The following is a 25,726-nucleotide window of genomic DNA, read 5'->3' on the forward strand; positions in this document are numbered from 1 at the left end:
TACATTTCAGCAACATATATTTTATTAAGCAAGTACTACAATTTGCGAAATCGTCTACTTTAAATTTTCAAAAGCTAATGGGCAATAGCTCCAGCTAGGTGTAGTTAACACCTATACACAATTTCAATTTATGATAGGTACCCAATATTTGCGAGTGAAATTAACAACTATGCCAAATAGTTCATATTACCATTTGAATAAGTGATATTAAGACAACACATTGAATATACCATAACCATTACAATTATTTCACCTATTTTCTATCAGCGGAATAAAGTAGTATAGCGCTTTCTCTGTTACGTAATCCGATACAAATGATGGAGCCAAAAATCTCAGTGGGCGCTAACCATTTTGAGTCACCAACTAAACACAAACGAAACTGTTTTCGAATTGAATTCCGAATGTTTTTTGAAAACATGTTTGTGATTGGTTGGTGCGTCAAAATGGTTAACGCCCACCGAGATTTTCGGACTACGTGACAGAGAGAGAGAGTGCTAGACTAACTTATTTCCGTAGATAGAGTATAACAATTAATATTTTATTAGGAATGTCCACTACCTTCTACGAATAAGTACAAAAAAAAATGCAAAAAAAGAGGTTAATAAGTACATTTTAATTATGTTAAAAGGTTAGTAAGCGTTAAAACGTTAGTGTTACTTAATAAATTTTAATTTTATATTATTATTCAAAAAAATCATAATATAAGGCATGGGGGTAAAGTTGTTTGATGTCGAATTAATTCATCGATAGCTAAGATTAATTTATTGCATAAAATGTAATTTTCGTAGTTTTTTTTTCATCCAGGGGCACAAGTGTTTAGCCATTAGACATAATAAATCGGCAATAAAAAGAAATCACATTTTATTTCATATTTAATCTTACTTTAGACATAATATTAATTATTTAAATGTTAAAATATGTAATTAAGTATGTATTACAATGATATAAGTTTAATTTTCTAACACGCAGTGTTTAAAAACAACTAAAGTGCTAATATTGAAAGGTGATTTAAATGTTAAATACAATTATTGGTTTCATCTTATATTTTTAAATACTAATTAACAAACGTTCAGCAAAAAGGTATAATTTAACCCAAAGCGCGAAAGTTAATTTATTCTTCTTTACTATAAAATGTTCTGTTTCGTTTCATCAATCATCGATCGAAATAAATTTAAGACAAGCATGTCTGTCGACTATAAAACACTCACGCCGTGGGCAATTATATTCCTAAAATGTTTTAATTTGAAAATAAATAAAAATAATAGTACATTATTGCAAAGGCCGGGAAATTGTAGGTCGAGTATGAGTTTGAAGCCGAGCCGTAGGCGAGGACGTCACTAAATACGAGACATTTCCGCGCGTTTCGAGTGCATCTATGAATATTTTTCTTCTAGCCATGCTTTAAGCCTTATATACAAGACCTATACAACATAAATACATAGAATATTATAATAAATTGTGCAATAGTGTTAATACAATCAAAACATTTTTTTTAGTCAAAAAAGTAAAAAAAAAAACCGAATCCAATACGCCATTATCCATGTCTAACGACTGCGCCCCTCCGTTCTGCGTGTGCGTCGCATGTCACTCGCGGTCACTTCAGCGCGCACTCCACGAACACCGCGTGGTGGGGGGCGGGGCTCGCGGGCGAGAGCGGGGACGGGGGGGAGGTGGAGGCGCCGTCCGAGTCCGGGTCGGGGGAGGGGGGCGGCGTCTGCGGCACGCGGCCGAACGAGAAGTGGGCCCCCGTGAGCGGCCACAGGTCTTCCAGCATCGTCCTGCAAAAAGATTATATTAATGAGATTAGATTTGCACTTTTTAGGGCTCTAGAGGCTATACCAAGATATGTAAACATGTGGTGCATTTCATAGAGGCATTAAAGCACTGCTTACCCTACTTATAATGGATCAATCATCAATGCTCAGTTTCCTTTAGACCCTGCTAGTAAATATTTAGATTGAAGAACAAATCAACAAATAAACACATTTTCGTATAATTTATAATATGGGTAGTGATTTAAATAAATCTTAGCAAGCACATCCCTTTTTAAAAAGAATTTTCGTTGCTCATTTAATGGTGTCCAAAAAAACATATTTTTAATGCCTTTTTTACGCTCATTCATGCAAATAATTAATTTCATTTATTTCATATGTCTAGCTCCCTTCAGTGGTGTTTCTATTAATTTTTTAGTTTATATAACTTATTTATTTACAAAAACGTTTACATAGTTTACAGTAATTCTGATGTAATCATAAACTCGTTTTAGTTTCAAAGCCGGCAACACATCGGTTAAGAAACGTCCCCATTACATACTAGATGTCGCTACTGTCCATTTCCATCGCGCTAGAGGGATTTTCAAGTCCAAGCGAATTATGAAAAAGGGGCGAATTAGGCTCGCTTACCACAAATGCTTGTCCAGAACAGCGCGGACCTTTGGAGTGGGAAAGCCGTTGAAAGGCGAAGCTACGGGGATGGTGTAAGCGCCCATGTCCTTGAAGACCAGCCAGTTGCCCGTGCGCTGCGGGGGAAGCGAGTAAGCGGGGAGCACGCAGTCCAGCCCGTCGCACGAGGGGCCCCAGATTGAGCACTGCTGAGCACGCTCAGATGATTCCTGGTGGAAGATATTGAAAGTTTCTTTAAAATAAATAAAATAAAATCAGAGGTCCAAGAATAAAGGCTATTTATTCTCAGAGGAAAATTGGTAACACCAGCACTAATTTATGTATCACATTGTCCTGCTTGGACATAGGCCTCCTCTAGAATTCACCATTTTCCTCTATCTAGTGCTAATTTTGGCCGAGACGAGACTTGTGTTGTGATAACGCAGCGTCCGTGTGGCACCCAATACTCAAATCCACAGCGATGCGGCGCCGTAACGCACCGGAAACGCATCGTGTGACCTTGGCTCAAGTCGTTGCGCGTGGTGTGCGGCCGCGGCGACGCAAGACGTCGTAACGCATCGTGTGGCATTGTACAGTGCGACAAGGCTATCATGGCGCGTGGCGAAAATCGGAACTAACGTTGTCCCCTATGTTCTTGTTTGAATAGTCTGCCTTTGTTCTCCAACAGCGCCCCCCTGTCAATGTAATTGAAGTGCCAAGAGAGCCTTGTGGCGCGGTACAGCGATGACGCTTCAGTCTCACCTCTAGCGGCACGGCGTGCACTTGTTGGTGGTCGTACAGCACGCAGTTGAAGGAGCCGTACACGCCGTCGTTGATGAAGTACATCGTGTGCGCCTCCTCCGCGCTCTCGCCCTCCCTGGCCGGCAGCTGCCAACAAAATAACATAACAAAATAAATAAACACTACTTATTTAAGCTGTGACAACCTAGAACAGAAGTTGATGCGCCCGTCGGCAAGTTTTCTCCCATCTCGAATACAGTCCGAACGTCGGTCGCGTCAAGTAAAAATATAAAATTGCATCAATCACGCGTCAAGCACTACGCATCAAGAAAACGTGAACGGTCAAAATGCCTGACTCAAGCAAAAATCTACGTGCTTGACGTCAAGCCGCTTGACCGTCTCGGAAGCCATAACTTTCGCAATTGTGTGTAAGCAATAGAGCGGCGCTGCACGACATACAGACCGTTTACTATAAAACGGTCTGATGTTGCCTACGAGAGAATATTTTGACGCGAAGCGACGCGCCGCCTGAGTGAACTAGAGTGAGAGAACTCTCGGTTTGCTTCTGAATCGACGATATGTCAAATATAAAGGTGCTGATAAACTTGAGCATTCACTTGTAACAGAACACGAGAATGCTCGTTCGTCTATTCTTCATGAAAATGTCAGACTTGACGGTCGCGTGTACTCGCTAGAATGCTCGCCAGAACGCTCGATATAATGCTCGCTAAAATGTTCTCTTGCGAATGCTCAAGTTTATCAGCACCTTTAGGCTATATTGATGTAAAATCAAAGCTAAATAGGGCTACTTTAGGGCTACCTACGTGAAATGTCATGAAATGTATGTTAGGGCCTGCCAGTGACGTCGAAGTCTCGACATTCCGTTACAAGTTCCCTAACTGTCGTGAACTGTGGCGCCGCTGTAATTCGGTCCGGTCTTTAAAAAGAATAACAAGGGTCAACACTGACCTGCCTGGTGGCGTGCACCATGGCCGCGAGGGTGTACGCAGCAGCAGCGAAGTAGCGGCCCGGCTCCGCGATCACGCGCACCGAGCGAAAGATGAGACAGCGTTATAACAAGGGTCAACACTGACCTGCCTGGTGGCGTGCACCATGGCCGCGAGGGTGTACGCAGCAGCAGCGAAGTAGCGGCCCGGCTCCGCGATCACGCGCACCGAGCGAAAGATGAGACAGCGTTATAACAAGGGTCAACACTGACCTGCCTGGTGGCGTGCACCATGGCCGCGAGGGTGTACGCAGCAGCAGCGAAGTAGCGGCCCGGCTCCGCGATCACGCGCACCGAGCGAAAGATGAGACAGCGTTATAACAAGGGTCAACACTGACCTGCCTGGTGGCGTGCACCATGGCCGCGAGGGTGTACGCAGCAGCAGCGAAGTAGCGGCCCGGCTCCGCGATCACGCGCACCGAGCGAGACGGGAACTGCACTTCGAGCGCTGCGTTGATCACTTGTGACACCTAACACACAAAATACTGTTAAACTTTTGTATACAAGCAGGCGTTACTTTGCGGAAGTCCATGATATACAATGAACCAAAAGCTTAATAGGAAGCTTACTAGTAAGCTTTGCTGTAATCTGGATTACAGCAAATTAGAATAGAATAGACTAATGTTTATTCGAGGTATATACGTGGTACATGGTGTAGGCAATATCGTCCTGTACAGCAGTGCAACACCTCGAACAGGTAGGCCACTCAGCTTGATTATTTTTAAGCTATATATATATTATAATTAAGCTTTTGGTTCATTGTATACTGTTAAACTGTTACAGTACGCAGCCGAAAGCAATGTACATCGACTTTTAGAAGGAGAGTGAATTAATGAATGAATTAATGTTTTGTGTGGCAGAGACAACGCTCTACAAAGCCGAAATGTCATTCTAAAGGCCGATGTACATTACTTTCTGCCGTGTATTGTACTTTGCGGAAATCCATCATACAGAAGGAACCATAAGCTCTGTGTGGTTTAATTTGTATGGCGCATGCATAAACTGTATGATACACACGTAATCTGTATGGCGCACACGTTATGTGTATGGAGCGCGTGTAAACTGTAAGGTGCTGATAGACTTGAGCATTCACTTGTAACAGAACATCGAGCATTCGCCGTTTTTATTTTTGTCGAACTGAACAACGAGCCGAGCCAAGCACAGAGCCAAATATTGCTACGAATATCTTGAGAATTCTAGCGAACGCTCTATTCGATGCTCGTCAATTCTTCATGAAGATATCAGACTTGACGGTCGCTTGTGCTGCATTTATACTCAATGGTTATGTTAAAAAAAAAGAAAAAGTAAAGATGGTGGCAAACTAATCTGTTTCGTCTTAGAAGCAAATCTGCTCGCTAGAATGCTCGCCAGAACGCTCGATAGAATACTCGCTAAAATGTTCTCGTATTTTTCTGTGATGTAACATTCGCACGAATGCTCATTACAAGTGAATGCTCAAGTCTATCAGCACCTTTATGTTGCTTGCGTAAAATGTACGGGGCATAGCTCACCTCGCGTATAGAAGTGCCGCTGTTGCCCGGGAAGCCGCCGCCGATGTCCAGCAGGTACATGGTGTGTCCCGCGGCGTCGCCCGTGTCGAACAGTGCGCGCGCGTACTGGATGGCGCGCGCGTACACGCCCGTCTCTTGCGCGCCAGAGCCCACGTGGAAGGATACGCCTACCACCTAAATACAAAAAAAAAATACATACATTTTCCTATCATCTAGTTTTTCGGGAAACCAATGTTTTTCAGGGTACCTCAAAAGGAAAGACGGAACCCTTATAGGATCAATTTGTTGTCTGTCTGTCAGGTAGGTAGGTCTTATAGCAGAGATAAGGGGAAAAATCTAAAAACCGTGAATTTAGGGTTACATCACACAAAAAAAAATTAAATTGTGGTCTCATATGAACTAATAATTAGTATTTTCAATTTCCCACGTAAGATAACAATATCAAGTGGGGTATCATAATATGAAAGGGCTTTACCTGTACATTCTAAAACAGATTTTTATTTCTTTTTATGCATAATAGTTTTTGATTTATCGTGCAAAATGTCAAAAAAACACAACTGTAGTACGGAACCCTCGGTGCCCGAGCCTGACTCACACTTGGCCGGTTTTTTCATTCAGATACAAGTTGCTGGGGCAGACGTGTTCAAAGAGTCAAAGCTTTATTTGACCTCAAAATAGTAGTGAGCAGTGGGGTATGTGAGAGTGGTGTGGAGTGTGTGCATGTGTGTGTATTTTGTGTGCGTGCGTGCGTGTGTGTGTGTGTGTGTGTGTAGTGCGTGTGTGGCGTAGTGCGGTTTGTGTGTGAGAGAGTGTTCAAATGTCTCACGTTAAGGCCAATCACAGCAGCGATCTTGAGCAAGCGCGGCGCCTCTGCGACGGGGTCGCAGCCGAACTTGATGCCGAGCGGGCACTGCGCGGATGTTGCGTCGCAGCGGATGCGGACGACCAGCCTAAAGACAAACTTTCACTTAATCTCTTCAAATAAATCCATACTTAATATTATAAATGCGAAAGTGTGTCTGTCTGTCTGTCTGCTAGCTTTTCACGGCTCAACCGTTCAACCGATTTTGACGAAATTTGGTACAGAGATACTTAGTATCCCGGGGAAGGACATAGGCTACTTTTTATCCCGGAAAATTAAAGAGTTCCCATGGGATTTTCAAACACCTAAATCCACGCGGACGAAGTCGCGTGCATCATCTAGTAAATAATAGATCACTAATTAATCTGTAGGTACAGTACGCGGCCGAAAGTAATGTAGCCTTTAGAATGACATTTCGGCTTTGTAGAGCGTTGTCTCTGTCACTCATACCGATATGACGTTTTATCGGTCTCAACGACAGGAACAACGCTCTACAAATCTTCTATCTATCTCCTTCTAAAGATCGATGTACATTACTTTCGGCCGTGTACTGTAAGTAATCTATAGATATGATTAAAAATAAATTTTAAATTATTTGGTCTCTTCAAACGTACTGTTATAAATTTATAATTAATAACTATTTAAGTAATCTGTAAAACAAAATTGTAATCCTATTTGGCCTTATTTTCAGTCTGTTATTATGTTAAATTATATTGTATGTATCGCTGTTGATTGCAAATAAACAAATAAAATAAAATAAAATAATAACAGGGCTAAGCGTATGCTGAGACGCAGGCGACGTAGTTCAAAGAAGTGCAGATTTTGTAATACATGAACGTACTGCGTATGCTATATGCTGCGTACACGCTCGCTCACTATTGGCTACAATGCATTGTTGCAATAAAAATGTCATAAATTCAACCAATCACAACAATGCCCTATGCCAAAAATAAATTATTTCTTAGGAATTATTAAATAGAGGGTCTTCCAAAATTCGTAAAATCCGCGTCCGTTATTAGTTTAAAGTTTGCTAACCATTTTTAACCGACTTCAAAAAAAGGAGGAGGTTCTCAATTCGTCGGAATCTTTTTAAATTATCGGCTTAACTAAAAAAGTATGCCAAATTACGCCAAATGTTTAAGACGTCACATCTATGTATTTCATACTGTTATTATTTCACGTTGTGTGTCAAGATCTCACGTACAAAATACACCTTGACAAACAAAAAAGTGCCCACGGTGATAATGACATAAAATGATCGTTCTGTCACGTTCTAATAAGAGCTGAAATGCATTTTTTTTTTTTTTTTAGCTATCTCGCTCCAACAATAAGAGTTGCAATAGGGCTACTTCTACAGATATTTGTTCTGAGTGATATGAAGCAGGTGTGAAGCACTCACTGAGCGTGCGGCATGTACTGCTTGATCTTCATCAGCTCGGTCTCGGAGTCGAAGGTCATGGTGGTGACTCCGGCGGCGCTCGCCCAGCGGATGTGAGACGCGGGTTTGGCGGGGTTTGCGAAGATTATGCGACTGTGGGACAAAAACATCTATATAAGTGTGTATAAAAGGAAAATAATTAAAATTATTATATTGTTATTTATTATATTTTTATTTTATTTATTATATTTATATTAAAAGCTTTTTTTTTTTTTAAAGAATATTAGCCATGTTAAATGACTCATATTCCCCTTTCCTCTCCAACTAAGCGTCAAGCTTGTGCTAGGAGTAGGTACGACAATTATAGTGCAACGGGCGGGGTTTGAACCGTCGACCTTTCGGTTTTCAGTCCACTCCTATACCGGTTGAGCTATTGAGGCTATCAATCTATCAACGCACAGCTCAAACTACGGAATGGATCGGGCTGAAATTCGGCATGCAGATAGCTATTATGACGTAGAAATCCGCTAAGAAAAGATTTTTGAAAATTCAACCCTTAAGGGGTAAAATAGGGGTTTGAAATTTGAGTATTTTACGCGGACGAAGTACATTTTCGTTTGTGATTTATTGGTGACAATAAATGGTTGACGCCCACTGAGTTTTTTGGCTCGGTCACGTCATGTCAGTATGGGATTAATTAACAGAGAGAGCGCTATACTCACTTCTTTCCGCGTATGGGGTATAGACTAAGGGCATTTGTGCACTCATCCGTATTCGGTTCGTATCCGTAGTTCTTCGAAGTGGCCGTCATAGAAATACGTACCTACATCTGAGTGGTTGCACGGATCCGTAAAATCACGGTTGAGTGCACAAACGCCCTAAAGTGTTATTCACTTACTCGGGGCCCACTCCGAGGGATGTGACGAGCTGGATCTCAGCCTTGGAAGCGCAGTCGAAGCCGGCGCCCAGCGCAGCCAGCGTGCTCACCATCAGCTTGTCGTCATTGCACTTCACCGCTGCGGACAACACCAACACATTCAAGCAATTATCATCATTGTATCCTACTTCATTGTTTGGGAAAATATGAGACAAAAGGTTTTTATTCTGCCGGAACGTTCGGAACGGAAGACGTTCTCGTGACCTTCTTCGTCATTATTGTGTCCTACTTCAATGTGTGTAAAAAGATGAAACAACAAATTTTTATTCTGCTGGAACCACGCGTCAATGACGTACAATAAGTTCTCGTGACCTTCTTCGTCATCATTGTGTCCTATTTCAATGTGTGTAAAAAGATGAGACAGCTTCATATTCTGCCGGAACTGTGCACAAGTTACGAGGTCCGGTTATGTTCAATGACGTAGAAGAGGTTCTCGTGAACCTGTTCATCGTCATGTTGTCTTACTTCATTGTGTGGCAAATTAAGGACGAGGCAACTTCTTATACTGCCGGGAACTGAGTTATTTCCACCAGATCAATGCAGGTGTATGCTTGCAGGACCCCAGACTGAAATGACACTAAATTCAACACAGAAAGGCTGAACACGGGGCACATAACCTTTTTTCAAAGCCAAAATCGCGCAACTACTTCTATATCTACGACATACTGATCCAATAGAACGGCACACAGGTTGGGGGGGTTTAGTGCAACTACGCTACGGCCTCCCATAGATCACTGTGTAGAAAAAAAGTCTTTCAAGATGTCAGAGAAATCAGGTGTTTCGTCCTCAAGTCATCTTCTTACTTTTCCTTTTTGAGGTTGTGCAGGTCCTTGAATCCCCTGTATCACTTTGGCCGTCTTTGATCGCCACCATGTGAATTTAGAATTCCGTGCTAATACTTGTGGCCGCTATCCTGACTAGAATAATAGTAGCTTCCTCAGGGTGTATGACGTGTTTCCCTATGTGGATGCTATATTTATGCATTAGAGTGGGGCAGTAGCAGATTATTATATGCATCGGGGCCACGTCATACTCTTGGCACATTCTGCAGACATCTGTGCCCTGGAGCTTAAGGTTGTACAATACAATGTACATGTGTCTGTTTAGTCTAGAATGACCTGTTAATGTTAAAACTTGCACTAAGATGGATAGGTTGTTCCTACTAAGACTTACCATAGAATGGCTCAACTCGGGGCATCAGCTCCTTCCACTCGCGGAACCGCGCCACGACCTCCCCCAGGTCCATGACGTAGAAGGGGTCCTCCTGCGAGCCCTCGTCCACGATGTCGCGGATCACGTCCACGGGGCTCCAGGGGCCCTCCATCACGACCACCTGCTGCTCCTCTTCCACGACCTTCATTATGCCTGGGATCTTGACGAGCGTCGAGTCCACTTGACTAAAGTTCCTGACCTGGTGATGGTAATTTTGAAGTTAATTGAATGTCGATGACAGTTGCTAACATTGGAAAAATCATAAAACAAATGATTTCTCTACAGTTGTTAATTTATTCGTATTAGCTAATGGATTGGAACCAATTTTACGAGACATGGGCGTTTGATTTGCATCTGCTGAGATATTACTTTTATCAGGATGAGCTGATAAGCGGAGTCTGACAAAATATTTTTCGGCTAGCTGGTAGTTCTTCTCCGTAAAACCCAGGGGGTTATTTCTAGTATCAAGACTTACTGGTATACTCATTGGAGAACTGCTGGGGACTTACCTTGAGCTAGGCTCGGGTAGGCGTTAGTCTGGGGGCTGGCTAGTAGTCCTCCGACGGGCCCTGAGCCTCGGCAGACGCCGAGGCCGAGTCAGTCGGCTATGCTGCGAGAGGGGGGGGCGAGCGGCGGTGCGGAGAGGGGCGGTGTCAGGTGTTCTCGGAGCCCGGTGGCAGAGGCCCGATAGCGCTAGTCCACAAGTGTCAGCTGTTGGACAACACATGGCTGTTAACTGGATATCAAATAGAAACAAAGAAAAATGTTTATTACAAAGTTGTGCCACACATTACTGTACCTTAGGCCGCGATTACACCTGTAAGATTATATTCACGTGAGTAGCTTACGTTATTAACTGACAAATTTACTAATGCAAATGTACTTATAAGAGTGCTTACATTAGTAAATTTGTCGTTTGTAGGTTAATCATGTAAGCTACTTAAGTGAGTAAAACTTACAGGTGTATCCGCGGCGTTTGAGTAAGTATAGTAGGTGACGGGTCGAGATGGTAATCGGGGAGGGGAACACCCCGCACGGCCGCACAGCCACCGCGCTAACCCGGTGCGGGATAGCGCGGGCGCTGTGCGGGTGTGCGGGCGTCCCCCAGTCTCATACCCCGATTCGTGTCGATCTGTCGTGAACTATAGATTCCTTCAAGTTTGACACCAATTCCGCCAATGTCAAAGACATTAAATCTAAGCGGAACTTGCCTTGCGATAACCCGATTAGTTCCCATCGCGCCCTTTATCGTGAGGTGAATGAAGTTTACAATTCTAAATAAAATGACATTTACTTCCACGTTTTGTCTTTAAACCCCTTTTTTATCTTGTCACAGGCAAAAACGGTACATTAAGAATTGATTCGAAGCCTACGGCCCAGGTGTGAGCGGATGCTTCCTGCGAGGCGGGCAGAAGGCGCGATGCCATCATTCCACGCCGCTCGGCACCCGCTCTTGATTAGGACACGTCCGTGCGTCTTCCTTACAATTTCTTGTTCCACAAGTTGGCCGCCTCCCGCTCCCACCTGGGCCTTAGGGTAGCTTTTTTTGTCTTGGTATCTTGTAAAAGGGAAAGATGGTAGCAGGCTAACTTGGAAGGGGTGTGCCGGTTTTTAGTACACCCATATCCCTTGTCGGTCAGACTTCTTGTTCTCTTACTCTCAGTTTTGCCAGTGACAGTTTGGGTCATTCTCACGCTACAAGTCTTGTCTGCAATAGGAACGTCATTGGATGTAAATCTGTGGAGCGTCAGAGGTGTGACTCACGTGATCGGGTGAGAGGTGTGTCAGCGGGCGGGGGCGCGCCGCAGCCAAGGCGGGTCGACGTTGAGCGCGCGGCGCCAGCAGCGCTGCGCGGGGCGCGGGCGAGGCGCGGGGGACGGGCTCGTGCGCACGTGGCGCCCGGCACTGCCAGCTGCGCCGGACTCACCCGGTGCTCCCTGCACAACAAGTAAACATACAAGTGTGTATGTTATGTACAGTTAACAAGCATCACGACTTCACGTGTAAAGAGTTTCCGAGACGGTCAAGCAGCTTGACATCAAGCACGTAGATTATTGCTTGACCTTAACATTTTGATTGTTTACAAAGTTTGCTTGCTGCTTGAGTCAAGTATTGACGCGTGCTTGATGCGATTTTATATTTGTGCTTGACGTTCGGACAGTGTTCGAGATATGAGAAAAGTGCCGTTTGCTTGATAAAGCCGCTTGACATGCGCAGGTCAAGCTCGCTGATCAAGCAAAACAAATCTACGTGCTTGACCGTCTCGGAAGCTCATAAGCGGTGACGACATTTCGCATGCCGCGCGAAGAGCCGCTAGAAAAAAAAGTCGAAAAAATTCAACCGCATTTAAAAGCAGGTAAAATATAAGAAGCTTCACGTAGTAGAAGTATTCCACTCTGTATGTGAGCATTAAAGTAGAGCATTCCAAATTAGTAATTGTGTCGTACCCTCTTTATCGTGATTGGCAGATTGCTTGACGGATTAATTAATTCCGGGCGGTCATTCCTACAAACGAGAACCTTGAGCGCTCGACCGTTGGATCCCCTCAAGCTATCTATTTCTTTTCATGTAGATAAATACATAATTAATAAAATACTATCTAGGGGTTATTCCCGTCGAGTCAAACCCCGTGAGTAACACTGAGGCTCAACGGGAATTTTTTGGAAATGTTGTCTGAATGAATTTTCTATCTCAAGACTAAATCGCATACAATCTACTTAAGTATATATCTAGTCGATAAGCGGCGCAAGTAGGTAAGTATGCCTCTCTTATCGAGAGTAACATTTTTGTTCCGTTTGCCGTAGAGAGCCTGTCGTCATGGAGTCTTAGTGCTAAAAAAAGCACTACATTTCACCGCAATAAATCTCTCATGTCATCTGGGGACAGAAGAGTAAGTACATTTATTGAGCAAAGGATCCAACGCGGAAATGCAGCCAGTATTCTAGGCACCATTCCACGCGGGCATAATTTATGGCTAGCTTTAAGATTTACCTATTATTAGAATTCACGCTTATTTTTTACAATATATTTAGATGTTTTATCGATAAGATGTAGTACCTACTGACTAGTAATCTAAAAACATTATTTTGGTCCTTCAAGCCGGATATTTGCAGAACTTGAGAATTCTGTGTATTTTTCGAATACTAAGCATAATTTTTGAAAGCATTCGTTTATTTTAATCACCAGTACTAAAGGTACTTTATTAAGTACCTCTAATACTGCTGATGAAAGTGCAATATATTATTGCTATATCTTGCGATCCACGACAAACGCTTTTTAATGAACGTCACTATGTTTTCAAACTAAAAACCCTGAAATGGAAACTTTTTCGGCGTTTTTAAGTTTTGTACAAAGAGTTTTGTACATTTACTTTGCCCACTTATCACATTATCGTCATTGCAAATAAGGCTGCTTTTCAAATCACATTTTCAAAGAGAATGGAGACGGTTTTGTTACTTGTTTATACTTATTTATTATGTATACACGCTTGTTCGGAACATACAATTTAGTCGAATACGTAATAAAGTAAATTACTATTTCTTATCCTTCTATGTCATTACCATGTATAGAACGATATATGAAATAAACAAACGTATGTTATTATATCATTCAATGTCAAAGTTCAAATCTTGTGTGTGGATGGGAGACTAAACAAATAACAATACCTATTTAATGGCATACACACCAAAAACGAAAGATTCTTCGAAATTCAACTCAAAAAAATTATAAAGTAAGGAGTGTAAAAAAAGTACCTACACAATATTTTACGATAGTACGGAACTCTTCGTGTGCGAGTCTGACTCGCACTTGACCGGTATTTTTTATCATTAACATCTTCGGTAGCGGTTAGCAAGTATTCGTGAATTGAGTTTGCATAAATTGATTAAAAAAACTTTAAAAATGCATAAAAATTCTATAAAGAAACTGGCAGTGAAAGCCAGTCGATGAAAAGCTTGGCCGAGAATTTATATGAAGTATTTCAACCCCTCTGGCCGTTTTATTTGTGCAAGTCGCAGTTTATGACGCAACCTCTGACATTTGCCGAAGGTCGGCCCTGAAAGCCGAGAGCGCGCTGAATTATACATTCTGTAATCAGATCTTGTTACTGTATATATGTCTGTAAACATGTATCATTAGATACAAGGTTACGGAGGCGGCGCGTGCGCGGACGGACTCCCTTGAAAAAGGACCCCGTATGGGTTCGAAACTAGTCGGGCTAACGTCGACTACACACGTGAGTAAAGCCGGGACAGATAGTATTTATAATGGAAATCACTCACGGTAGTTTAAACGCTAAAAAAGGTTACGGAAGTTACGAGTATTATATTGATTTATTTACCAAGTTTACCTGTGTATGTGTATTGAAAGTTCCGACATGTAACGATTAACTTCTAAATTAAGGCGTCATCTCCACGGATGAGAGAATTGCGAAGAGCTAACTGACCAATCAAAAAGTGTACAATGCACACACCACCACTTCTATAGGTGGTGGTCTGTGCATTGTATTTTTCAAAGTTCACAGGCCTCAAACTGTTTAAAACTAGATATTTTTACGGAAAACTGGCCAACCACAGACTGATACCTATTATATAATTTTTAGGACGTGACTACATTTCATTGAGTTTGATTGAGAACCAATTTACGTTTGTATAATAAGCGTTGGGGAGCGCGCTAGGGTAACTTCTCTTAATAATTTCAATGTGGAACAGTTCCATAACAGCTGCGCATACCACTTCTGAATTTTTTTACATGAAATTCATACTTCCACTTAGCTTGCCGCCTCCTCGTCAAGAACGGCAATCATTAGAATAACTTCACCTTTGAAGACCGCTGCTCTAAATAATGGCAATAGATCTGTATAATCTGGTAGGTACTAGGTAGGGAGCCCGATCGACGAGAGACAGAAAACTTGCAACAATGATTTGGGAAGAGATTCATTAAACCGAACCTTTTTTATTATTCCGATACAAGTTAGCCCTTGACTGCAATCTCACCGAGTGGTAAATGATGGTGCAATTTAAGATGGATGCGGGCTAACCTGGAAGGAGTATGGCAGTTTGTATTAAACCCATACCAGTTTGGTATCTACACTGCATCGTACCGGAACGCTAAATCGCTTGGCGGCACGGTTTTGCCGGTAAGTAGCCACCATAGCCAAATTTAGAAAATATAAAATTCCAAACTCCTGCTCTCGAAGGAATCGAACCCGAGACCCCACTAACAAGACCACAGCGCTCACCACTGTGCCAGGGAGGCCGTCAAAACGGGACACAAGTTTTGGCTGCGGTATCCTTCTGCAACTACGAATCGTAATTTACGACGTTGTTTTGATTTGTGTTTGTTTAGGTATGGTATAGCAGATTGAGGCTCGAAACTCAAATAATATATTAACCGTGACAGGTCAAGATGGCAAGCAGGGTATAAGGCGAGAGGACGACACGCACACCCGCACGTCACCGCCCGCACCGGGTTAGCGCAGGGACTGTGCGGATGTGCGGGGCGTTTCCTCCCCGATTGCTATCTCGACCTGTCGCAGACTAAGTATACCTAACAACTAATCAATAATTACGTACTCGCGTCCAATCAGGGAAAAAATGGTTACGAATTTACAACAATGTTTACGATTTATAATAATTTGTACAAGATATGTAGTATGCTACCTACGAGTACCTAAGTTTATGATTAGTACGGAGAGTACTTATATTCAAGTTTGCAGTAATTAGCATTTTATAAATTGAATTATGAACTATTGCTGAACAAGCGACGTAGATACATGGCGCCGCGAGATAAAGATTCACGGGCAAGGCCGTTACTACGTTCTGTTTACTACCATGATTAAATGGTTCACGCAACGAACATCAGATAAGTACTATCATGGAATATATAAACGCACAACAGACGGAAACGTTTAAGTGCGGAAACCAGCCCAGAGCGAAGAAGATCATGGAATATCTATTATAGTCTTTGAATTTTTCCAAATGAGTCACACTAATATTAAGCCTAATTTACACGCACTAAGTTTTTTTTTAATGGCGAGCAAAGGAGCAGGCCGGTCACCTGATGTTAAGTGATTACCGCCACCCCATGATCAATTGCAGCACCAGAGGAACCACCAATGCGTTGCCGGCGCTTTCAGGAATTTGTAGGTCCGCCCCTTGAATAACCCTATGTCGTAATCTAATGGGAACACCACCGAAGGGAGTTGATTCCAGTTTGCATGTGCGTGGAAAAAAGGATCTGGCACAACGGGTGGTCGAAGTGCTCCAGAAACCCAGGTGGTAGTTGGAAGTTGTTTAGTAGTTAACTAAATTTTAACAACGCATCCAGACAATTTAGTTAGCGGTTAGTTATCAGCAGAGACTCTGACAAAAATTAAAAAAAAAATGATTTTTCAAACTTACCTTTATTAGCGTAATTCTCAAAGCTTTTATGAACTCCTAAGCAACAACCCTATGGTTGTTGCTAACCAATAGCCAATTCGAGACGAATCGCGGAGACGAATCAGCGGGACTGATTCAAGAAAGGAACGAATATTGCGTCCAATGACTGATCGCGAGCAACTGTCACTTGTCAACGGGTAGCGTCGGACTGGAGATGAGCGGGGGCTGCTGTGGTATTTATGCGGTAAGTTATCAGCAGAGATTTCGCGGGATGGCGTTTTATCAGTATTGTTTACATTAACTGATGTAAGTGTGGTAACTTGTGGTACTCGACTGGGCCGCCGCAAACCGCTTCGATTGACGTCGCAAGGCACGCGCCACGCTTTTTACTAGTGGTGTGAAGAGTTAGCAACTTTTTCAATCATGGTACCTACGCTTTAGAACGGATAAAAGATCTTTTTTCGGCACACAACTTTGTTTTGGTTTATTATTATTAATATTAATTTCAATGTGTCGATAGGTTACTTTACTTATACTTATATTACTTTAGGTATGGTCGTTTTTGACAAATAACCACGTTGCTAAGTAATTTATCGGCAGATTACAGATACGTTGAATAGAGGAATGTAGGAACCTGACGTTAGGATCTTATCGACAGATTACGTTTGCTGAATACTGAGTTAGCGAATCACCCGTTCTACCTATGGGTAGGTAGGTACGTTGTTTCCATATGGATGACGGAGTGAGACAAAAAAGTACCTTAAATAATTTTTTCCTCCTCGAATACTAGATGTTTTTCGTGATTTTCGAATTTTTTTTTTAATTTTTAGCACTAGCACTTGGCTGCAATCAGACCTGGTGGAAAGTGATGATGCAGCCTAAGATAGAGCGCGCTTGCCTAGAAGATGCCTATTCACTCTCGACTTGAAGGTACCCATATTATAATTGGAGGGGAAATGCAAGGGTGTCCCAAATCTTAGCGGTTCGGATTGGAAGTGAGGAGGCATACCGCTTCGTACGTATCCGTGGAATTTCGACTACGACTGAAATTAATGCAGTAGAAATACTTATACCTACAGTAATTTAATAATTTAAGTTACTCCACTATTACAGAAGGGCCAATAAACAATCAACTGGCACGTGTCAGCGATAATAAGTAATACCATTAAATAAATACAAGATAAGGTTTCTAGGTTATACGTTTGTTTGATCATGAAGGGACTTTAACTTTCCGGGGTTTTTATCATAATACTAGTTGCGGTCTGTAGCTTCACACGTGGAAGTCTATTTTATTTCTAACTAGCTTATTCCCGCGACTTCATACGCGTGGACTACACAAATTTCAAACTCCTATTTTACCCCTTTAGGGGTTGAATTTTCAAAAATCCTCTCTTAGCTTATGTCTACGTCATACTAGCTATCTGCATGCCAAATTTTAGCCCAATCCGTCCAGTAGTTTGAGCTGTGTGTTGATAGATCAGTCAGTCAGTCAGTCAATCACCAATACTTTGTTTTGTCCCTGAGTTTGATGTCTATAGGTGAATCTGGTGAAAGATCTACCAATGCTTGTTCAGTCCAGTAGTTATTCAGTGACAGCTACGCAGTCACAATAGAATTGAAGACGCGTACGGTAGAGTATAAAATAAGCACTGCCCACCACGGTAGAGTTTTCGTTACGCCATAATAAAGTTCTATGTTTTAACCTTCGCTGGTTTTAGCTAGTACAACCACCCCAATCACTCAGCCACCCCAAGAATTTGGATATCTTGAAATTTCTCAGAAAAACAGAAATTTTGCTGCTTTCTAGTTTCTAGCTCCTTCTTAGTACAAATAAATAACCAAATTGTACATACTTGTGCTTATACCTTGCCAAATTCTCGAGCAAATATAGACAAAGTTATCAGATATGAAGATCCGAGTTCAAGGTAATGTAATCTAGTTATTATCTGGTTGTCGAGTTGATATACGATACGCCATTGCTGTTATACTATATTATACCTACCTACTGTTTTATGCTCATAAAATTATTCTAGGTACTTAATATACCCTTTAAGTTTAAGTAGGTACCTAGAATTATTTTTATGCCGTGCCGCAACAGTCGACATCCTATAGGGGTTCCTTCTTTTCTCTGAAAATACCTACGGAACCCTGAAAATAGTTTGACTATGGTTTGGGTTGATTGTTCGTGGCCTTTGGTTGACAATGTCGGAAGCGAATCCAAATAATGCTGCATCCTTGCTGTAACTGATCGGCTCGGCGTATCTCGCGACAGGCGTAAATCTCGCGATCATTGCTGTCAAACGTCCGGCTAGAGAGAGACAGCAATAGCCACAAAGCAAGAGAGACAGCAAATGAACTATCGCATTGCTACTGCTGTCGCGTTGCTGTCGCTACTCCAAAGTTTTACGTAATCACCCCGCGGACTTTCTGCTTCTGATAAGCTTGTTTGTTCTTAGCTACATCATCACGCAGTTTACCGAACCATAAAGATATACAGCAATGTGTCGGTCGGATAACACTTAATGCGTCTAAAATATTACATACCGAATGGTGCCGTTTTCATATCTTATTTACACGTATTTTCCCAACCGTATTAAATATTTCCTTAGAATTCTCCAGTACAAATATCATAAACAGAACAATGAGATATTTACGAAAAAATGTCAAGAACAAAATGTGTGCACAGTTGATCTTTCCGGTTGTAAAATAATAGAGTTTATTAAAGGCTGGCCGCACACTACATTGGCGGCTATGTTGAGCAACATTACGTTATTCTGTATTAGCTCCACACATAAGCACAGGCTGGCTCCGCAACTATACAAGGTGTTAGATAATGTCCGTAACATCCCGGAAAGCGGAGGTTAAGGCTAATGTGTAGATGTACAAAAAAATGATCCTCGTAGCGTCATACCCGTGGAAAAGGAAGCCCTAGAAGGACCGTTTGAACGTTTTTTTTAGCAGAGAACAAAAGAATCTGTGGCACTATTTTGTACTAGGTAGGTACATACCTATAGTACGCGACAGGTTGAAATGGCATTCGGGGTATGAGGCGGATGGACGCTCCGCACACCCGCACGTCACCCGTGCGATCCAGCACCGGGTTAACGGATTGTGCAACCACCCGGTCTCTCTGGCGACCTACGATAGAAGCCAGTGTACGGCCAGGCTAAGTATACTGATATGAGTAAGCTGCGGGAGACAATAAGTCTAGTAAGACGTTTATCAGATGTGCCAAGGTACTTTTGTTGAGATAACTGTCAAAGATAACGATGTTACAGATACGAGTAAATAAATCCGCAGGCACTTGAAGAGATAGCACAGATCCGTCACGAAAAAGGAGTGGGTTCCGTACAGTGCGGGAGGGTAGAATGTCAAAAAGTTTAGACTTACATATTAAACTTACTTCAGCGGGCGATGGAGAGAGCTATGCTTGGAGTTTGTCTACGTGATCAAATCAGAAATGAGGAGATCCGTAGGAGAACTAGAGTGCCCGACATAGCTCAACGAGTTGAGAAGCTGAAAAGGCAATGGGCAGGCACATGTTTCGTAAAACCGATAGACGTTGGGGTCCCAAGGTGCTGGAATGGCGACCTCGCACCGGAAGACGCAGTGTTGGAAGACACCCCCACTAGGTGGACGGACGACATCAGAAGAGTCGCAGGGAGCCGCTGGATTCAGACGGCGCAAGACCGTGGCGTGTGGAAGTCCCTACAAGAGACCTATGTCCAGCAGTGGACATCTATCGGTTGAAGATGATGATGATGAAACTTATTTAAATGAAGAAATGGTAAAGTCTAGGCTGTTTTACGCCGGAGTAACAATGCGATAAAGTGGCAAGAACATAATATTTTGCGCCTTTAAGTAGCATGCTTATGAATACGTTGATACGCCCAAATGCGAATAACCTTGAGAGCTAATTTCACTCTTTCTTAACTTTGTTACGTCCTATAGTCCCCAGAATTTAGACAAAGAGTACGGACATATTTTTAGTTTGATTTTCTCTCTTTAGAGTCAGCCAGTCAGGCATAATACCTGTTTACTTTGGCAGGACCTGCAATCCCAAAATGTGGATTCTTTTAAAGGTAAGGGCGGTTACGCACTCATCCGATCAGAGTCCGTGAAAATACGTTTCGAATTAGTCATACCTAGAACATTTCTAAGATGTCGTAGATATTTTTTATATCCGTATTTTCACGGATTCGAACCAGATGAGTGAGTGATAGCTGTAAGGAGATGTTTAGTTTGCTTTTGTCATTATCTTCTTCTGTCGTCAACCAAAATCACGTTTACCGGTAACTTACAATGTAAAGATGACCCCCCTCTTATCAAAGTCAAGAAGCTATCGACTCTGAGACTTTTTACGTGGCGCCAACTTTTGATATAGCAAAGAATCAAAGGTCTATTCGGTAAGTAACTGAACGTTTTATCAATCAAAGGTTGGTTTTTGACTGCCTTGCTTTTATGGAGTAACTTTGTGATTATGACTAGATGACTTTGTTAAATGTTTTGTTATTATTTATTTTGGCTCCATTTTGACTTTTGAGTGTGCATCAAAAACCTATTAAACCAAAATTGAATGAACTCAAAAGCAAGCAGACGCATCTGGTAGTAGAACAATAAGAAAACTACAAACACCTTATAGACCTATCATTTTTGTTCGGGATCTCGCACATTGGTAAAGGCCAGATTTCCACCTAATCGGAAGCCAATCAAATTTTTTATAAATTGTTCATGTCATCTAACAAGAATTTTATTGGTCGTTAACACGTTTCTCCGCTCCGCTTAGGTGCAAATCGGGCCTAAGTCCAAGACTATTGGACTCCAGTTAGGCATTAGAGTCCGACTGGGCTAAGCGACCAAGTGCACGACAGAATGAATAGTTTCGTAGCGCGCGCTCTCTTCAACCAAGAAATCTTGGACTTGGATTACTAGGGCGCGATATTAAGTTTCGTGTCACATAAGCAAATATATCAAACTAAAAAAAATATATATGACTTACGATTTCTTTATTTAATACTAACTATTTGAAAATACATGTTGCACACAAAAAAAAACGATAAATCATTGACAAATAGAAAACACAAATGAACAAAGCATTCACAGATGGTAATCAAATTTTAATGAACTAATCATTTCTGTTCTGGAAGATCTATAAAATACAAAATACTATACTCATCACGGCAATGTTTTATGCGTTTAGTAAGTTCATCTACGTTTCCATTACGTGTTAATCTGACACGTGTATATATTTTTAGGGTTGTGTACCTCAAAAGCAAGAAACAAACCCTTATAGGATCACTTTGTTGTCTGTCTGTCTGTCCGTCTCTGTCAAGAAAATTTATAGGGTACTTCCCGTTGACATAGAATCATGAAATTTGGTAGGTAGATCTTATAGCACAAGTAAAGGATTAAATCCGAAAACTATGAATTTGTGAGTACATCACAAAAAAAATGTATTCATGAACAAATAATTAGTATTTCAATGTTCAAAGTAAGATAACTATACCAAGTAGGGTATCATATGAAAGGGCTTTACCTGTACATTTTGAAACAGATTTTGATTTATTTTTATACATAATAGTTTTTGATTTATCGTGCAAAATATCGACGATCGATGTAGTACGGAACCCTCGGTGCGCAAGCCTGACTCGCATTTGGCCGGTTCTTTTTAATATATAGACCAGTGCTTTGCAGTGAATTTTTTTCAAGTACATTATTGAATAAATTAATTTAAAATTAGTAACTCTCATTTATTTAGAGGATTGAATTTTTTCCAACAGCAGCTCCAATCTTCCAGTCATCACAGGCTGCCCTTTCTTAGTCTTCTTGCTCAACTTCTTGAACCTCTCATGCTTCTTCTTCTTGTATTCTTCAAGTTTCAGATCTCTCTCTTCTTTAGCTTTCTTCATAGCTTCTTGCTTTTCGATTTTTTCTTGTTTCACTTTATTGTATTGCTCCTTGGCTTTTAGATATGGATCTTTATTTACTTTCCGAAATTTTTCCTTTTCTTCTTTTTCGATTAAGTCTGGATGTCTTACAAACTTACCAACTTCTGTATTTGAATCGGTGACATCTTCGTCAAAGGGTTTTGGCTTATAAGTGCCTGGGACTGCCTCGTTTTTCATACTCTTCTGATAATCGTGAATCAATTTCTTTTTGCGTTGCTCCTCCCATTTCTCCAATTTGTATTTTTTGCTATATTTCTTTAATCTATAAGTCTTCTTGTCAAAGGGTTTCTTTTCTTTCTGTTCTTCCTTTTCATCATCTTTTTGTAGTCCATTTCGACGCTCATCAAACTGTTTTTGTTTCTCTTGTTTTTTAAATTCTTGCTTTTTATTATAATCCGTTTTATTTTTCTTGTTGGTAAGAAAAAAAGAGTCACGTTTTCTTTCCATTTTAAGATATCTTCAGACCTATAATGAAACGAAAAAGCGTGTTTGAACACTCAAAGTTGGACATTTCATGCAAAACTATAAGGAATACTTATTTTTATATAAAAGCCATATTATAATGAACACGCTTTTTCATTTCTAAATAGGTATACCACCGTGGCCATAAAAAAATTATTTTAAAATTACAGATGACAAACATACTTAAATAAATAATAAAATATATAGGTACACAAACAATATATATATTCCAAATTATTATTAGGATTAATTGTTGTCATAAATTAGAGTGTAAGGGAATAGAATCGGCACCATTTTTTAAACATAAACTATAACATATTTTTGAAACATAAAATGCACTGCAATACGTCAGCAAAACGGATAATTGTGTATGTGTCATTTAGAATTGCATGAGTAGAAAAAATAATAAAAAGTTGGTTAAAAATATCCATAATGGTTAAAAATCATTGGCTGGCTTTGCCACTGCAACAACACTGTTGAACTAGATATTGCCCGATATACAATTGCCTCAGCCTAATAATTCAATATAGTAGTTAAAATATAAAGATTCTAACGTATTGAGAACCTGCTCCTTTTTTTGAAGTCGGTTAATAAAGGCACAGATGGGTTGAATTTATGGTTAAGTTTTTTTTAAACAGAATAGCTTCGTTCTGTGGTCTTGCTGGAACTCTGCCAGGACGTTCTATTCAAAGTCACCTCTGCCCAGGTGGTTCCAAACGTTCTCATAATATCTTAGTTATGACTTACTAGCTGATGCTCGTGACTTCGTACGCATGGATTTAGATTTTTAAAATCCTGTGCGAACTCTTTGATTTTCCGGGATAAAAAGTAGCCTATTTCACTCTCCAAGTCTTACACTATACCCATGCAAAAAATCACGTCGATCCGTTGCTCCGTTCCGTTTAGGGGTTTTATTTTCAAAAATCCTTTCTTAGTGGATGCCTACGTTATTATCGTTAGCCTATCTGCATGCCGAATTTTAGCCCAATCCGTCCAGTAGTTTGAGTTGTGCGTTGATAGATCAATCAGTCAGTCAGTCTGTCACCATTTCCTTTTATATATTTAGATGATTACCTAGCATGGTAGAACTTTCTTGTAAAAACAATGCCCTAAGCAGTTATTCAAAATTATAATATGACTAATAAGAACTTTGTGCCAAATATGTTCCAAGAAAATTACTCATGCGAAAATAATGAACGATCCAAATTCAACCAACACATTTTGGTTGATACTGGATTTGTTAATAATATTTATTAACTTTATAGTTCACCACAGATAACAGAGGAGTTGCTGTTATCTGTGTGTACAATCAACCACAGATATTACAAGTGTAAACGTGGACTACACAAATTCCAAATCCTTATTTTACCCCTGTAGGCGTTTAATTTTAAAAAAAACCTTTCTTAGCGGATGCCTATGTCATAATAGCTATCTGCATGCAAAATTTCAACCCGATCCATCAAGTGGTTTGAGCTGTACATTGATAGATCAGTCAGTCAGTCACCTTTTCCTTTTATATATACACATATAGATATTACATATAATTGCATAATATGAACTTGGGTTCATTAAGTTTTTAATAAATTAACATTGTGTTCATGCCGACAGACCTACCTCTCCTACAGTAATGGGAGGTCAAAGGTTAAAAGCATAGATAACAATATAAATTACAAAACCAAGCTTTTGGTTACTTATAGACATCAGTTCAAGGATCAAATTTAATGACCTTGTGAAAATGTTTCATGTAGTTTTTCAGACACTGTCTAGAATTTTCTACAGCTGTCGCCTGCCGTCCCAGAAACTCTACGCCACAATCAGATACCTAATACGATGACGTAAACTACAATAGGAAACCATGTGTGGCAATTGGTGATTTCGTTTATGCAAACATAAAAATAAAATTGTCACACAAAAAAAACGAGAATTTCCTCGTATTTTATGTGCGATATAAGTAAGATTTTTATCACAAAATGTAGTTACATCTGCAGCCATTTCACAATACCTATTAAACCGCAGCTGTGTAGTTTACCTACCCACTGGTTTTTAAGCAAGAACTGTGTAAATAAGATAATAATACCTTAACGTTTGCAGAGGTTAAAGCATGCAATGAGTGTTGGATATCAAGTAATTATATTGGATTACTTACCAAATTAAGCCACCCACTGGGTAGGCTTTGAATTATCGGCGGAATCTTGATAGTTTAGTTGCACTTGGCACGAAAAAAGTTAACCACGGTGAGAGATTTTATATCACGGGTTTTCGACAGTAAAACTTTATCGACCATGCCCTAATGTGATTTTTTAGAATAATTTCCACTAGGAAACGCGGCGGACGTTTCACGAATTTGTCACAAAGGGAACGATTTTGGGAACGATTACGATACGAGCCCCTTGGTGTATTATCTGTCATTTGAAACCTGTGGGAGCAAGGGAGAAGAGAGTCTTAAGGTGAACTACAAGAGTGAGCGAGAAAACACTACATGCGCAGTTCAACTTTATTCCATTTGGCATTTGAAGTTTCGATCGCTGAAATGGAGCATGCGCTGTCTTCAAGATATGATTTCAACAAGTAATACTTTAAAAAATAGTTACTTAACATGGTTTACTGCCACTAGATGCTAGAGAATAATATCGAATCTTATTTGTAAATTACCTAAACGATAAATTTTGCATTGTTTGGGCATAAAAATAGATTCAAATGCTGTTTTATAAAGCATTGTTTTTTTTGTGTAACGGAACGTTAACTTGGTTTTACTTTCTTCTTAAAACAGAGATGGCGTTAGTAGACATTGAGAGTTGAGACTTGAGTGTAAGTATAAAACTGGCGCCAAAATGTTTCGATGTTATTGAATCGATAGGTAGTTAATAAATTAGTACTTAATAATTCTATGATTTTTCAGTGGATATAG

At 40.7% G+C, this 25,726-nt stretch overlaps 2 protein-coding genes across 3 annotated transcripts in view; one reads left to right on the forward strand and one right to left on the reverse strand.

Moving 5' to 3' along the window:
- LOC117983409 (ornithine decarboxylase 1-like) lies at positions 1 to 25,197 on the reverse strand. Of its 2 annotated transcripts, none has more exons than XM_034969952.2 (12): positions 24,965 to 25,197; positions 11,793 to 11,965; positions 10,538 to 10,739; positions 9,990 to 10,227; positions 8,778 to 8,895; positions 7,901 to 8,032; positions 6,466 to 6,589; positions 5,640 to 5,813; positions 4,467 to 4,598; positions 3,144 to 3,269; positions 2,403 to 2,611; positions 1 to 1,778 (listed from the first exon to the last, which is right to left on the reverse strand). In XM_034969952.2, exons 4-12 carry the CDS (start codon positions 10,174 to 10,176, stop codon positions 1,595 to 1,597), a joined length of 1,386 nt encoding a protein of 461 aa, XP_034825843.1. In that variant the 5' UTR covers positions 10,177 to 10,227; positions 10,538 to 10,739; positions 11,793 to 11,965; positions 24,965 to 25,197; the 3' UTR covers positions 1 to 1,594. The 2 variants fall into 2 exon arrangements, with proteins under 2 accessions (XP_034825843.1, XP_034825842.1); XM_034969951.2 differs by lacking the exon at positions 24,965 to 25,197 and adding an exon at positions 16,430 to 16,632.
- The window catches only part of LOC117983947 (uncharacterized), a 17,425-nt gene continuing 12,467 nt past the window's right edge, over positions 20,769 to 25,726 (forward strand). Inside the window, exon 1 of the mRNA XM_069499772.1 lies at positions 20,769 to 20,814. The gene's annotated coding sequence lies outside the window, so the exon portion shown is untranslated. The remainder of the gene's footprint in view (positions 20,815 to 25,726) is intronic.

This window comes from Maniola hyperantus, chromosome 7 (assembly GCF_902806685.2).
Source record: "Maniola hyperantus chromosome 7, iAphHyp1.2, whole genome shotgun sequence".
In the NCBI taxonomy this organism is placed as follows: Eukaryota; Metazoa; Arthropoda; class Insecta; order Lepidoptera; family Nymphalidae; genus Maniola; species Maniola hyperantus.

What these genes read in the sequence shown, in the direction of transcription:
- LOC117983409 (XM_034969952.2), bottom strand. Translation starts at nt 10,176, where the DNA reads ATGAAGGTCGTGGAAGAGGAGCAGCAGGTGGTCGTGATGGAGGGCCCC. An exon ending in TCCCTCGGAGTGGGCCCCGA is followed by an intron (nt 8,033 to 8,777) that starts GTAAGTGAATAA and finishes TTTGTCCCACAG; the next exon opens with TCGCATAATCTTCGCAAACC. An exon ending in TGGTGCACGCCACCAGGCAG is followed by an intron (nt 3,270 to 4,466) that starts GTCAGTGTTGAC and finishes TTTTGTTGGCAG; the next exon opens with CTGCCGGCCAGGGAGGGCGA.